Here is a 14734-nt window from a genome sequence, read left to right as displayed (position 1 = left end):
GAGTTTTAGGAGCTCTTTATGTAGAAATGGTACTGCTGTTCAAACTTCCATCTGCATCAGGACCACGTTTAGGGCTTGTTAAGACACAGACTACTGGTCTCTACCACCAGTGTTTCTGATTCAGTAGATACTGGGTGAGACATAAGAATGCGCATTTCTAACAGGTTCCCAGGTAATGCTGATGCTGTAGCCTAGTGACCACACCCTGAGAACCAACGTCCTATAGGTGTTTTAAATGTAGCAGCAATAGAGATTTCTTACAAGTTTAGGGCAAAGTCACTTTTCAAAAAAACAAAAACTTCAACAATTTTAATACTTGGGTCAAGCCTGGGGCATAAGCTAATACTTTCACTTCTTGGAAGAGGTACAACTGGGCTTACTTCAACAGCAACTGTGTAAATCTATCTGAAGCCCACCTCTCTGCTTGGAGCATCTGGTGCACCCACAGGGCCAAGGGAACTGGCTGATAACAGAAGATATTTTTGGAATTCACTGGCTTTCAACAGCAAGGACATGAGTTAGTTATACCTCAAATAACAAAAATACAGATCTATGGAGACGTCATTTATTTCCATTGAACTTTATTTTATTAAAAAATTCTATAATGACATTAAAACAGAAATAAAGCAGAAACATATTTAACTGCCTTTAACCGCTAAAGACAAGATGAACACATTTTCATTTCAAATATTTCCAGTTTTAACAAACCTCATTATTATCCTTGTAGCCATTTCAGTCATCTGAAATAGGAACCATGACTACCACACAACTTTAAACGTTAACCATATTATTTCTAAACACAAAGAGTCAAACTGCTACTGCACCCAATGTATTTTGGTGGTTTGCTGTGTGTGTGCATTTTAAGGCTTGATTCTATAAAACATCCTTTTCTCTGTTACAGACCAAAAACCCGCTATCAGAAGGCGTATGTATTAACATATGCAATTTGAAGGCAGTTAAACCTCATTGTGAGACGTCACGAAGGTCCACTTAAAACCACGACAGTAAAACCTTAAGTAACTTGAACTCAACACAAAACAGCCACGACCATCGAAAAAAACTAAGGGGCCGTGGTTCAAATAAAGCACAGGAGGCGCGAGGAAGTCTTGTGGTTTGCTGAACTAGTGATTAGAAAGATCTAAACAGAGTCCTATTAGTGGTCAGAAGTAAACTGTCCTGGGCTCATGGAAGTGACTCTTCTTGACGCATCCTGAGAACACGCTGTGTAATCAGTCACCGTCTGCAGTGATTTTCTCTCTTTCTCACCAAGTCAGGAGAGCCTGAGCATGTGATTTAGAAAGGATTTCAATGAATGCTAACCCAAAAGGCAGCAGAGGGTCAACCGTCAGGGAAACAGAAATCCAAATAAAACCACCACGATACAGAGGGCAACTACAGTTAGTGGCTTGGCCTTTTTTGAAATTATCCCCAAGCTGAGTCTGAAACTGTCAACGGTTATCCTGTCAAAGCCATGAAATCTAGAAGACGGTCAATGATCACACGTGTGTTCTTCACTATCAAATCCCCTGGAAGGGCTCCTATTTTAAGAAAGCATTATTTTCTCATCCATCTCTTTTAAACATAATTAAATATTGTCCTCCTGTATTTTAACCGTTTATCTTTCCTGAGGGGGTGGGGAGGGGCAGCTCTTGCTACTATAATGCCACGTAAACTACAGTGTATTTTTTGTTTTTTCTGTATTGTTTTAACCAGGCCTTTGGCAGGGAATAGTGTCCTAGTTATGTTCAAGAAAGTAGTGAGAGATAATGGCAGCTTCACACAGTCTTCAAGTAAATAGAATCCCTGATATAATTGGAAAGGAATATGTGACTTAAGGGGCAGTAAAAAACATCTTTGACAACGCTGTCTTACACCTTAGAAAGTAAACTTTGGCTCTAGAGTCTTTAAGGCACAAAACCTGGTAAGATTTTACTGGTGGCCTGCACCTGTGATGTAGATAACGGAAAAAAAAAAAAAAGTAGAACATATAAATAAAAGTAATAAATCATTTTGTTAGAGTATGAAATCATTCAGTGAAGTTGGAGGAAAAAAATTCAAATAACTGAACATCTTGTATGTGTAAATATTTGTTGCTTGTGTAAAAAAAAAAAAAAGTAAAATGCAGTTTACACAGTGCAAAAACTATTGGGAAAAAAATGCCTTTGGAACAGACTTGACATCATGGTAGAATCACAGTGCTGTCTCAAAAATTGTTAAGGCTGAGGGCTGTCCATTGGAGGTGTTCATAACCACAGGGCCATTGTGAGTAATATCTGGATAATTCCTTTTGAAGTACACCTGGGGGGGAAAAACACAGAGGTATAAAAACATGTTTAAAAGTTACAAAGTCCTCCTCCCTAAGGCAATGCACTTCTATGTCCACTTCTTCATGTGACGCGAATGATTATCTCTAGGGGAGGCACAATTAAAAAACCAGGGATGTATTTGTTCCACGGAGGAGGGAGCCCCACTAAAACCTCAGTGGGGCTGGGCTTCATGGCAAACAACCTGTAGCTCCACTTCAGTTCTGATCATCCTGATTCACAGATGTTTTATCACTACATTAAAATGATAAGCAAAATCATCTCACAGACTCAAAACCTGGAGATAAATTAAAAACAGGGTGACAAAGAGGCTGGGAAATCGGGTGTCTGCACGAAGGTTTCTCATTTTCACACACAAGATGAGCACAATGGATGTGGATGTTAATATCAGATTGTAACCCCTGTATTTTATAAACTGACTGACAAGCATTCAAACGCTGGCGTATATGTATGAAACATCCTGGCGTTTAATTTGTGCAGCAGAGCAGTTATAGGGCCTACAGAAATGTGATCTGTGGATACTGGGTCACAAGAATGAAAAGAGAATCAAAAGCTTTAACAATGACTCAACCAAGCAACTTCTCTAAAATGTAAGATGATACCAAATAATAGGACAGTCCTTTGCCAAGCCTTTGAGTTCCTGAATTCTACCAATTTCTAGCTGAACTGGAAGAGATATAGGTTTTCTGATAAATGTATAATCAGAATATAAAGGAAATGAAATGCTGTCAAGTTTCTCTGTTCCACAATCGTCAGTTTTTAGTAGCTGTATCGTATCTCAGTTCCCTGACAGATACGCAGAACAAAATGAAATAATGTCAAGACTTGTGAGCTCTTATCTCTAAATGTGTTTGGGTGAAAAAGGACTTCAAATGTAATTTTTTTTCCCCCAAAGAAAAATGTGAAAAGTTTTGTTTGAGTCTTTAAAACAGAAAATGTACCATCTATCTGAGGCTGACTGATGTCATGAGCTGGGTCGATTAGTCATATGATTCTGGGTCTATTTTATAAAACCTGGCTCCAAATACATTCGGGGGTGCTGTCAACAAAGTTATCATGGGAGATAATGGACTTCACATATGAAACAGAAAAGCGCTGGGACACCTACTTTCATATTAAGTGATTTTTTTTTCTCTTGTTTGTATACTTGCTACCTCCAAAATAGCACTATATATGAAATGCTATATATAAAAATGTTAATTAAGGAGAAAAATAAATTCTCCAAGAATGCTCGGACCCCAATGTGAAATATGAGGCTATTTCCATTATAATGCAAGGATTTAAAAAAATAAGGTCTTTAGTTGGGAGGGAGGGTGGAGCGAATTGCATATCATCTCCTTCCTCCGTTTTTTTAAGCTAGCCATACTTTGTATGGCTATGTATTTAAGAACTCTCTTGGTGAAACTAAAAACTGCCAAAAGAACAAAAGTAAATATATTTCACTTTCTACTTCTTGACAGCCCTCGCAAAATTAGCTGGTTCCTTTCCTAACAGCCCTTCTCAATGTAATTTTTACAAAGAAAATGTTATATTATTAGCAACTTTTCATCAAAATGGTCTTTGCTTCATGGTCTGAAATACCTGAAACTGAATAGTAAAAATGAGCTTCCTGTGTATGAAATCCTTGATTTGACCTGTCTCTTTCCCATCTGTTGCCATGGTGTAGACCACAATGGCTGACAGCGGAAGTCAGAGAAGGCATCCTTGTCACAGCACGGGTTATGAAGGGAGTTGTGACGACTGAACACTTGTCAGCAGAGTCCTCATGGATGGGCTGAGCCTGGGATGGAGAGGCCCTGTCTCACCTCTCTCTCCTGGGACCACTGCTGATCCTGGAAAAATCACTTAAGCTCTCTCCGCAGGGGCTGCCTCATTTGTGAAAGGAGACAATGACTGACCTCATAGGAACTAATTGACGGCTACAAACTGCAGGTTGAAAACACGCTGAGCTAAGTGCTGGGTGTGATTATGTTGCTGCTCAGAGACGTGGCCCCTTAGTCCACGGACAGTAGCAGCATCACCGGCTTGAAGGATGAAAACAAAACACTGGGAGGCCCTTTTGTGAACCTTCTGATTTTATCTTTACAGAAGCCCAGAGTCGAAGTTGAGAGTGAACGTGATTAACTTGGGAGGCAGAAAGGCAGTGAAAAGGTTATTAACACTTTCTAACCTCTGACTTTGAGGAGTTACTGTCTGTCCCTTCTGTCTCAGTTTCTCCATCTGAGGGATAATAATGCCAGCTCAGAATGGGTGTGAGGATTAAAAGACACAGAACCAGAAAGGAGCAAACTCAGGGCAAGCGGTACATGAGAGCAGTGAGTGCGGGGCTTCGCGGCCCTCTCCCCCTCCTTCTCTTGGGTTTGGTTCATTGAGGTTCCTCCAATGTAGGTTGAAACTGAGCTGTGTACTTAAACTCCAGCTAGTAAATAAAGCCACCATCATGGAATTAGATCTTATTAAAAGCAAACAGAGAAATAAAAGCTGCATGGATAAAGGCCAGCAATAGATGGTTCAATATATGTAGAATTCAGGCTGAAGACTGTCAGTTCATTCTCACCGAACTGCATGGCCCTATTTCAACCCCAGTAACCCTCAAACTCCTCATCTCTAAAGCAGGTCAAACTTTGGTGTACATGCTGGCAGGTGTATTACCAAGGAGCCCTGGAGAGTTAGAGAGGATTTCTGCTTTTATGTTAGTGGAATAATGAATTTTCCCTCCCCTCAACCTCTCAGAAACCACCCTAAACAACAAGGATATTGGGAAATAAAAAAATAAGCCCCCCCCCAAATTATTTAAAAATAAGCCCAGTGTTTGTTGAAATCAGGAGTCTTTTGAAATCCTGAATGACAAAATACCTGAATGGGCTGCCTTATGCAACTGGATCCAACGGGCTGTGGCAGGACAGAGAGAGGTACCCAAGGGGAACAGATCTCAGCAATCACGGGAGAGCGCAGTTCCCCAACTAACCGACTTAGAGCAAAAATATAACACACTAGGTAAGAGGAAGGGTCACCCAAGAATTTTATAACCAGAAAACTTAAATTAGAAAGCAGGAGGAAAACACTTCATACAGTTGACCTTGAGCAACAAAGGTGTTAGGGATGCTCACCCCCAACGTCGCTGAGAACCCGAGGATAACTTCACAGGCGGCCTCTCATATCCGCAGTTCTGCATCACGGATTCAACCAATGACGGATCATGTGGTACAGCAACACGTATTTACTGAAAAACGCTCCCATAAGTGCACCGCTGAAGTGCAAACCCTAGTTGTTCAAGGGTGAACTATGTAGTCAGTAAGTAGGGCGTTCTAACTCCAAAGGACCTTCCTTTAAGACGTTATAAAGACTTGTTTTCATATTTCATTTGTAAAGCCACCTACAATAGTAAGTACATTTAACTCTACATTGAGTCTTGGTATAGACTATCTATCTCTATATACATTTATCTATCCTGAAAGGAGTCTCATGAAATATTTACTATGACTATGAAAGACACATTTGCTACTTTTCTTCTATTCCGCTCTTTTCTATTTCTTAAAACATGCTGGTCGTAACTGACCAAAGGGATTTCACAGTCGCACTAATGAATAATCACAACCCAAAGCTTTAAAAACACTTTAACAGAGGACAAACCATAGCCAACTAAGAGATGGGAAAGTATCATTTAATACAAGTAACTCAAATAATAGAGGTTTAAGTGTTTTCAAAGATGTGAAGATAAACATCAGAAGAAAAACTATTTAAACTACTAAAATGTGGCATTAGAATGGAGAGAAGTATGTTGTCCTGTTTATAGTGGGAAGCCAATAATAAGAAACAAAGTATTCCTAGAGGAAATGAAAGGTACATAAAATGAGTAAAGAAATGCAAATTACAGGACAAAAAAAATCTTTTTTAAAACAACACTAAAAACTTGACAGTATAACATAATCAAACTAACATAAAACATACCTATAATCTCAATGAATGTAAATGGACAAAACTCGTCTATTAAAAAAGACTAAGATTAAATCTCAGTGCTAAACCTACCTACTCACTATTGCAAGAGACACATCTATAAATAACTCGATATTAAAAGACAATGAAAGACACATCAGGCAAATGAAAACACAATGAAAGCAGGGGACTCAATTTCAGTTTTGAACCACCTTGGATTCAGGGCCAGGAACATTAAATAATGAAAGAAGGAACTTTAAAAAAGTAGAAAATATAATTTATACTGATAAAACAAGTTATGAATACATGTGTGCATTGAAAAAAAAATCATGGAAAGAAAAACAAACAAACAAACAAACCCAAACAAAACAAAAACCAACACCAAGAACTACAGTGAAACTTGGAACAATATGAGACTAATTCGCCTCTGTACATCCAAGTGACATCAAATGGACCAAAATAAATAAGGATAGAGAAAATCTAAATAATGCAATTAATTAAATAATCTAATTAAAAATTAAACTCTATAACTTAAAAACAATAGCTTATCTTTTTAAATGCCCAAAGAACATTCACAAAAACTGCATATATATCAGAACACACAAAAAAAATCGACAAATACTGTTTCTTGGTGGAAAGAGTAGACACTATTTTTTGATCACAAGATAATAAAGTCCACACTGAAAAGTAACAGAAAACAAATGAACATTAAAAAAAAAAAATCCCACCCCCAGGAGGTTTTAAAGATCTTGGTCTCAAATAATTCTTGGACTAAAGAGGAACTGAAAACCAAAATTGCAGAATCTAGAAATAAAAGCGGTAACTATGATGAAAGCCGCACTCCAGGACCTACAGGGTACAGCTCGAACAGTATTCAAAGTTCACAGCCTTAAAGTATTCATAAATAAACAAGAAAGAATAAAAACAAATGCATTCAAGAAGAAGCAACAATAAAATAAATGAAAAGAAGGCATTAATAAAGATAAAAGCAGAAAGATAAAAGAGAACACAAGCAGTAAGTGAAATTGAGAGCTCCTCCTTTGGGAAGAAAAAAAACATAAAGCTGTAAGAATTAATTGGAAGGAAAATGAGGATTAGGAGAAAGGAGGATATGGAGAAAGCAAAAGTACTATATAGCCATTAAGAAGAATGAGGTAACTATACACAGTGATATAATCTGAGATATAATATCAACTGAAAACAGCAAGAACAACTATCATTTGTGCTTAAAAACAGGAAGGCCACCTATGCACAGGTTCTTACTGATGCGCAGAACATAACAGAACAGTCAGAGATGGGGCCGGGCTCCACCCTGGGGAAGGAGTGACCACAGGAGCGGCAAGAGTGACTTACTTCTTGTTTATAAAATTTTAAAACCTATTTTAAAAAGTAAAGGTTTAGGATTTTGTAGAGTTAGATGTATCATTTGTTTAAAAACTGATGATTAAAAATGCATTTTAATTACTTAGAATCTCTAGAGCTTCTTAGAAGAATTGTGGGGACACTTGGTTATTATTGGGAGATAAGGGTTCAAGCTACAGCCATTTAAATAAGGATCCAACTTTTATACTAAAAAATGCTCTGTTCTTCAAAGCACTTAATCAAATGCTCTCTCATCTGCTCCCTGTAATAACAGTGTGAAGACGTAGGGCAGGTGAAAACACGGTGCAGGGCTGTGATCCCTGCACCACATACAGGTGAGGACCCTGAGGCTTAGAGACCTTGGGTGATGTAAGGCCATGAGGCTGCTGGTTACCCCTTCCACAGGTCCTACTTGGACCAGGCTCCTAGATCTAGGATATTGGGGTCCAATAACTTTTGGGTTGTATCTGGTTGATTTCAGGAACAGATAAAATGACATCACTGTTACACACTGGGAACAAACTTCAAAAAGCCTCAGTCAGATCTGCTTCATCACAGAAGACAATGAATGACAGACATGAATCCTTCGTTATGGGATGAAATATATCCCCTCAAATTGTGTATGTTGGAGCTTGAAACTCCCCAGTGCCTCGGAATGTGAGTGTATTTGGAGATAGGGTCTTTAAAGAGGCAGCTAAGTTCAAAGTGATATGGGTGGGCCCTAATCCAATAGGGCCGGTGTCAGTATAGGAGATTAGCGCACCGGCACACACAGGGAAGACCAGGTCAAGAGGCAGAGAGAAGACAGAATCCATAAGCCAAGGAGAGAGGCCTGAGAGGAAACCAACCCCACCAACACCGTAACCTCAGGCTTCCAGCTTCCAAGGCGGCGATGAAACAAATTCCTGTTGTTGAAGCCGCCTCATCTGTGACATTCTGTATGGCAGCCCTAGCAAACGAACGCACCCTTCAGCTTTATGCATCTAAAAAGCACTTTCTCGACTATTTCACGGATCATGTAAAAGGGTCCGTCAAACAGTGATTCATCTCGCCTGCACTAACATTTACAGAAAGGGAACTACACTGTCAAGAAATTGTGACTTTCCCCAGATGTTGACTTTTCTTTTCAAATGCATGAATTCTAACCCGCTGGAATAAAAAGCTCGTTGACATAGGCTAATCCTCCCGGTGTCACAGTTCTTAATGACGCACTGATACCTGATGCTCACAGATTTGAGAAGTTGACACTCTGACAGCTTGTTCTCTTAAGAGGACTGAGTACATGCAGAAATAACGTCAAGAAGATATTTCAGCAGGGATGAGAATCAGGATTATGTATTTCCTTATGTCTTTTTCCGTAGAGATGACCTGAGCCAGAGGTAAGGCTGAAATCCAAGAGTGATGTTCAGCCACCCTGTGAACTTCGAAAAGTAGGTCCTGCCCGGCTGCCACACAAAAGGAGCAGTTCTCAGACTCGACACACAACCCATTACCTAGTGGGGCACTCAGCCTCCCTGTGCAGTCCCCCTCTGTGCTCCCTGGACCAGCTCCGTGACCTTGGGTAAGCCCTTAACCCGATCTCCTCATCCAGGAGGTGTAATAAAAAAGGACCACCATGAGAAGTAAGTGAAATCACACATGTGAGAACTATAAAACATAAATCATAAAGACCTACACAATGCAACTCAGCATTAACATTGTTAAATTAGGTGCAAGATTATTAGGCCAGGAATCACAAGATTTCTCATTCTGTGACCTACACCTGTTATGTATGTGTGTTATCCATGATTTAAAACATTTACTGGAAGAGCAGATTTCTGATTTTGTGTCTCCTGCAAACTATCTAACTAGCACTGGATATATATATGGGATCACATTCCTTCCAAGGAGCCCAGTTTCCTCACCTGTAAAATGAGGGTGCTGAATGCTATCATTGTAATCTATCTGGACCAATTTAGAATTCTATAATTGGTTTCTCATTACTCAATGTTTGATGATATATAATGATAACACATTTCTTAAACGGAGACTTTGATTCATAGGTGAGGATACATGCCTATGATGGGAAATGCCAAAGGTCAAAGAAAAAAGGATTCTGTTAGTGTCCTGGCTATTTTGTGACTAGGTTATACAGGGAATCCCAGATAAATGATGGGGTCTTAGGAGTGAAACTCTAACTGGGAGACACTCTAGTAGGTGAAACCACTCTGAATTTCAGGCTTAAAAAATATAGGGCTCCAAGTGCAGCTTCTGTACATTTGCATGAAAGAAAGAACTTATGAAAAGTTCAGAACAGTCTTCCTTGTCCCTAAACCTATTTCAACTCCAGCTCTGCTGGCTCTTCAGCCAACTCTGTGACCCTGGGCAACTCCCCACCCTATGAAGAGTGGAAGGGTCAGCTCTTCATTTCTAATGGGGAGGAATGAGATGAAACAGTGATGGAGGGAACTTAGGTACATTCTAGACAAATCTCTCATAGAGAGAGAAGCATTCAGACACTGGAACATGTCTTCTTCAAGGCATATTTTAAATATTACATAAGAAATTTTATTCAACTTACAAGTGAAGATCTGGGAAATGCAGAAAAGCATGAAGAAGGAAAAATGCACCTATAATTTAATGTCCAGAGACAAAGTTTTGATGGGAAGCCTCATCCCAGCCCAAGCCATGCATCTCAAGTGCCAAGAATACCAGACCTTCCTTCCCTCCCTCCCTCCTTCCATCAAACCCACTCCCACCTTATTTTAGAAAGAATTACACGTGGCTGCACGACAGTGGCTAAGTCCCTTAAACCAGATCTCAGTTTTCACACCTGCAGGACGAGGTATCACCACCTCACTGTTGTGGGAATGATACCACGTGACCTGAATGCTGTTCCTCCAGCACCTTCTTCACGCCATACCCAGTGCTCAGTGCTTCCACCACACCTCCTCTCTGTGCAAATGCTTCGTGAACCTTCAAGCACCATTCAGACTACACTGTTAAGGTACCGGGAATTCCTGATTTGTCCTCATGACAACTTCATCTTCTAGAAAGTAGAGGAAGCACAGAGGGGCACATGGACCTAATTCTAAAGAATAAAGAAGTCGGGAGAAAGTGACAGTATCATAAAGGCGTTCTCTTGACAAATGAGGAAACAGAAGTGACCTACACCTTTCCCTCACAGATCTTTCTAGACACAATTAATTACATCCCACATTCTTTTTCTCAGACTCTAAACATTTCCAGGATGTTCCTAGAAAGCATTTGCATCACAAATGTGCTGAGCACCAATCAGGATCAAACAAAAAGGATCGAAAAATGAGAATATTCTGTGCTCTGAGACTCTGAACCCAGAGCCCAAGCGTGTGACAAGTCCAATCCGAAATCTGTCTCGCAGGCACGCGAGCGTGCAAATAGCCTGCATCCCCCCCACCCCACCCCCACTTCTGCAGACTCTCAGCAGACCCACCCTCCACCTGCAACGTGTTAAGACCCAGTCACGAAGCTTTGTCTCTGGAGGCTTATAATTGAAAAGGGCACAGAGTGCTTGTTACCGGACCCCTGGTGCCAGATCGTGACGAGTGAATCTTGGAGACGAACTTTAATTACAACTCCCTGCGCGGACTCACCTGTTTTGCTGTTTCAGTGAGGGCAGCGGCCTCGGCCTTGCCCAGTTGTTGCACCATCTTGTAGAACAGCCCGTCTCTATTTTGCAGCAAAATATATGGCTCATCATATTCCTTCAGTCTCCCTGAATCCAAAACCTGTTAATCAGCAGAAAGAAACCCATTAGCGCACAATGTTTTGCAGGAACATATCATAACTCAGACAATACTACGGAAAGGGCCAGGACGGGGAGAATAAGAGTCTGTTTGGGTGGGAGGCCTGGCTGGTGTTTAAATGGTGTGATTACCCTGTTCTACTGGGGAGACAAAGGCCTAACCCGACCTTTTATTATTATAATGTTATAGGAAAGGAAGAAAATGAAAGTTTTAGGCTATGATTACCGGCACTCAGCAGTCTGGCATTATATTATATTCTGCCAAGGGCATTTGGGGTTCTTAACCTTAGTGCTTTGAGCTCTCAGACTCTGAGCTTTGAGGGCTATTAATATAGACATTCAGAGTTGGGAAATTTCTCAGTTCAAGAAAACCAAACTCAATTTCCCTAAAAAGCAGGGTGATGTCATACAAATCAGATGGCAATGACCTGACAGCAAATTAATTGCTGAATTAGTCTGACACAATCTGAGCAATATTTAGGGAAGAAAAAGCAAATGCTTCTGGAATTTTTAGGGTCCTGGAATGTGTCAGCTGCAAAGGGCAGACAGAATCCCTTGTCGGAGAGGTTAAGGTGATTTTTGAAGTTGGCTTTTGTTGGAGGGTATTTTTCTGAGAGTGAAAGTCTGGCAAAAGGAGCCGCTACCCCAAGCAGCTTTAGCAGAATTGCTCTGCACAGAAGAAATCTACAGAAATCCAATTTTCTCTCTGGATAAGACTAAAGAGGCAATTAAGAAATCGAGCTCCAAATTCCAGTGATCGCAGCCTGCACAGCACACGGGGCGCCCCAATGTGAATGCCTAGGATCTGAAACTCTGTTTTCACAAATCATCCTTCGTTGCTTCTTTTTCCCTTTTCCTTCAGCTGCCTGCCTTTTCAGCCCATTTATTGTGCATTAATATGTCCACTAATTGGTAACTGAAAGGGAGAGGTAGGGGCTCTTAACGCTGCCTTTCTACTTACTAGAGGCTTTGGTTAATGGTTTGAGAGGGAAGAAAGAGCCTAAAACAATTGGCCCAAATGATGTACCGAGGAAAACAGTTCTGATATTAAGTGGTGCTTAGTTCTTCATTTAGGTCATATTTAGAGTAAATGCATCTTAAGAGAATACGCTGAAACTGTACGGGGGACACAGGGGTTTTTTCCCCCACATCTAGGTATTGCAGGGAATTCCATCCCCGAGTATTTCATCGGAAATATTAAGTCTCATAAAGCCCATTCTCCTGTTTTCCTTTTATTTACTACTGTGAATCACTGCTAAGGACAGCTTTCTCAAGAGTTCAAGAATAAATGAATCCATCACGTCCACATAATTAGTAAAATCTCCTATAATTTGGCATGCCAATTTAGATCCCCTGAATGTGTAATTTTTCCTAAGCTAACATTATAGAGCGTAACCATTCCTCCTGATGTTGAAGAAGAAAGATATGCAACTTTAAAACATAGATCTCTCTCATGACAAAGACTAAGTAAATCAAGTTACTTCATACAATAAAGAACTTTACATTCTGCAAAAGCAACAACTTTTAAAAATCACCACTTCAGAGGTGGTGGAAATGAGTTCTCTGACCATAAAGACTGCATATATTTTTTAATAGAAGTATTACTAATATTTTGTCCTTGTCCAACTTTCTACTTTATTAATTCAAATTTGAATGAACAGTAAATCTTCCCATTTTCTCTCTTATTGTTTAAAACACACGAATGCCACTGAGGAGTTCTCAGACTTGACCAATATCTAAAAAGTCAAAGCCAGAAAACAATTAATGCTCTTAGAAAGCAATGAGGATAACAATATAAATGGCAGAAATATCATTTTGGTCAAATTATTTTGAGCCTTACAGGTATTTGGCTGTGCATTGTATTTTATACGAGGAGTGTTCAGGTTTTATTTTTTGCGCAGGGTGACAGAATTGTGAAACATTTCTTACAATGCTTAAATTTTAAACTTCTGTAAGATAACACTTTAAAAAGGTAACAGCAACATTTTGTTTACCTTTTTCTGTTAACACTTTAATACCCTTTCAAAATACATTAAAACAAAAGACAGTGTCTTAAAACAGACGGCTTTATTAATACAGCCCCAACTGGACAGATTCGCAACGTTTGAACAGATGGGAAGCCCTGGCATGTAAATGAAATGTAACAAAGACTATGGCTACTGTAAAATCAGTGAAATGACCCCGTAACTAAAATAGCAGCCTTTGAATTTGAAAAGGAAAATAAAAACAGCTGTGAGATGAACATTCATAGTGTCACATGCTTTCTAGTCCTCACAAATTCTAGAAATCGAGTACACAAACAAAGTCCACATAAATTACCTCCAACCATCCATCCATCCACCCATCCAACATTCCTTTCTTCTTTCCTTCCATCTTCCCTTCCATCCATCCATCCAAAGATGAACAAAAGCATATCAAGAAGCCCAGGGCCAGAGGTGACGACTGGGATGCAGCTAAGTCACTGGCTGAGACGGTAAAATCAGTGGACAGATGGAGAGTTGGAATTCAACCCTGGTCTGAACCTGTGTTCTTCCCTCCCCTTGTGAGTTACCAGTGAAAGACACTTTTAGATAATTTTTATCAGAAGTGAAATGAGGGAGATGAGAATTTAAACATTCAACTTTAGAAAATACCTTTCCATGTGCATAATTAACTTTGTATACAATTTAAGAAAATATGCTTGTAGACATCAATATTTCCCCTTTTTATTTCCCACTGCAAAATGTCAGGCTCAAATTATTTACTGTCTGCCTAGTGTGTACTCACAGAAAAAGAAAACCAATTTTACTGAACTTTCAGGACAAAGAGCAAGCAACACATAGCCAACAGACATTCAAGGTAAACTTAAGTAAATTTTCATTAATTTCCAAATTTACACAGCAAACATTTGTTGCATATTAAGCTACACTGATGGCATTATGCGAGATGCTGTGGAAGAAGCAGGCAGACGTCAAGTCACAGGCCCCGCCCTTTATGGAGGCTATACTGAAAGAAGAGAAGAAAATCCTCAAGTGTCTAGAATACAAGAAAAGAAGCACCAAAAGGAGGAGTTTAGTACCAGAAGAGATAACTTCTGGCCAGAGGTTGTGAGAACTACCTTCAAGGAGGAGAGGGGACAGTGAACTGGGCCTTGGAATATGCAGAAACGGGGTGGGTGCACAGGTCATCCCAGACACAGGGAGCAACATGGGCCTACAGGGCTGGAGGCGAGCATGGCAACTCCTTAAAGGGCAGGGTTGTGTGGATTCCCTTGTTCACTGTTGCACCTCGGGGCTGTGGCATTGACCACGACAGGTAACAGGCACACAATGGATGCTGGCTGAAAGATTAATATGAAGGAAACTAAATT

General features: G+C 40.0%; 1 protein-coding gene across 4 annotated transcripts in view; it reads right to left on the bottom strand.

Moving 5' to 3' along the window:
- Window positions 1–561: 561 nt before the first annotated feature.
- Window positions 562–14734, bottom strand: part of ABCC4 (ATP binding cassette subfamily C member 4 (PEL blood group)) — a 189924-nt gene continuing 175751 nt past the window's right edge. For all 4 annotated transcript variants that reach the window (XR_010383585.1, XM_010980230.3, XM_064493028.1 and 1 more), the window contains 2 exons: window positions 11234–11368; window positions 562–2298 (listed from right to left, as the gene is read on the bottom strand). Coding sequence is in view for 3 of the 4 variants with exons in the window: in XM_010980230.3 (XP_010978532.3) it covers window positions 2191–2298; window positions 11234–11368 (243 nt within the window). In the remaining variant the exon portion in view is untranslated. The remainder of the gene's footprint in view (window positions 2299–11233; window positions 11369–14734) is intronic.

This window comes from Camelus dromedarius, chromosome 13, assembly GCF_036321535.1.
Source record: "Camelus dromedarius isolate mCamDro1 chromosome 13, mCamDro1.pat, whole genome shotgun sequence".
Classification (NCBI taxonomy): Eukaryota; Metazoa; Chordata; class Mammalia; order Artiodactyla; family Camelidae; genus Camelus; species Camelus dromedarius.
The sequence above is the reverse complement of the archived record's forward strand: the minus strand, read 5'-3'. Positions and strand labels throughout refer to the sequence as shown.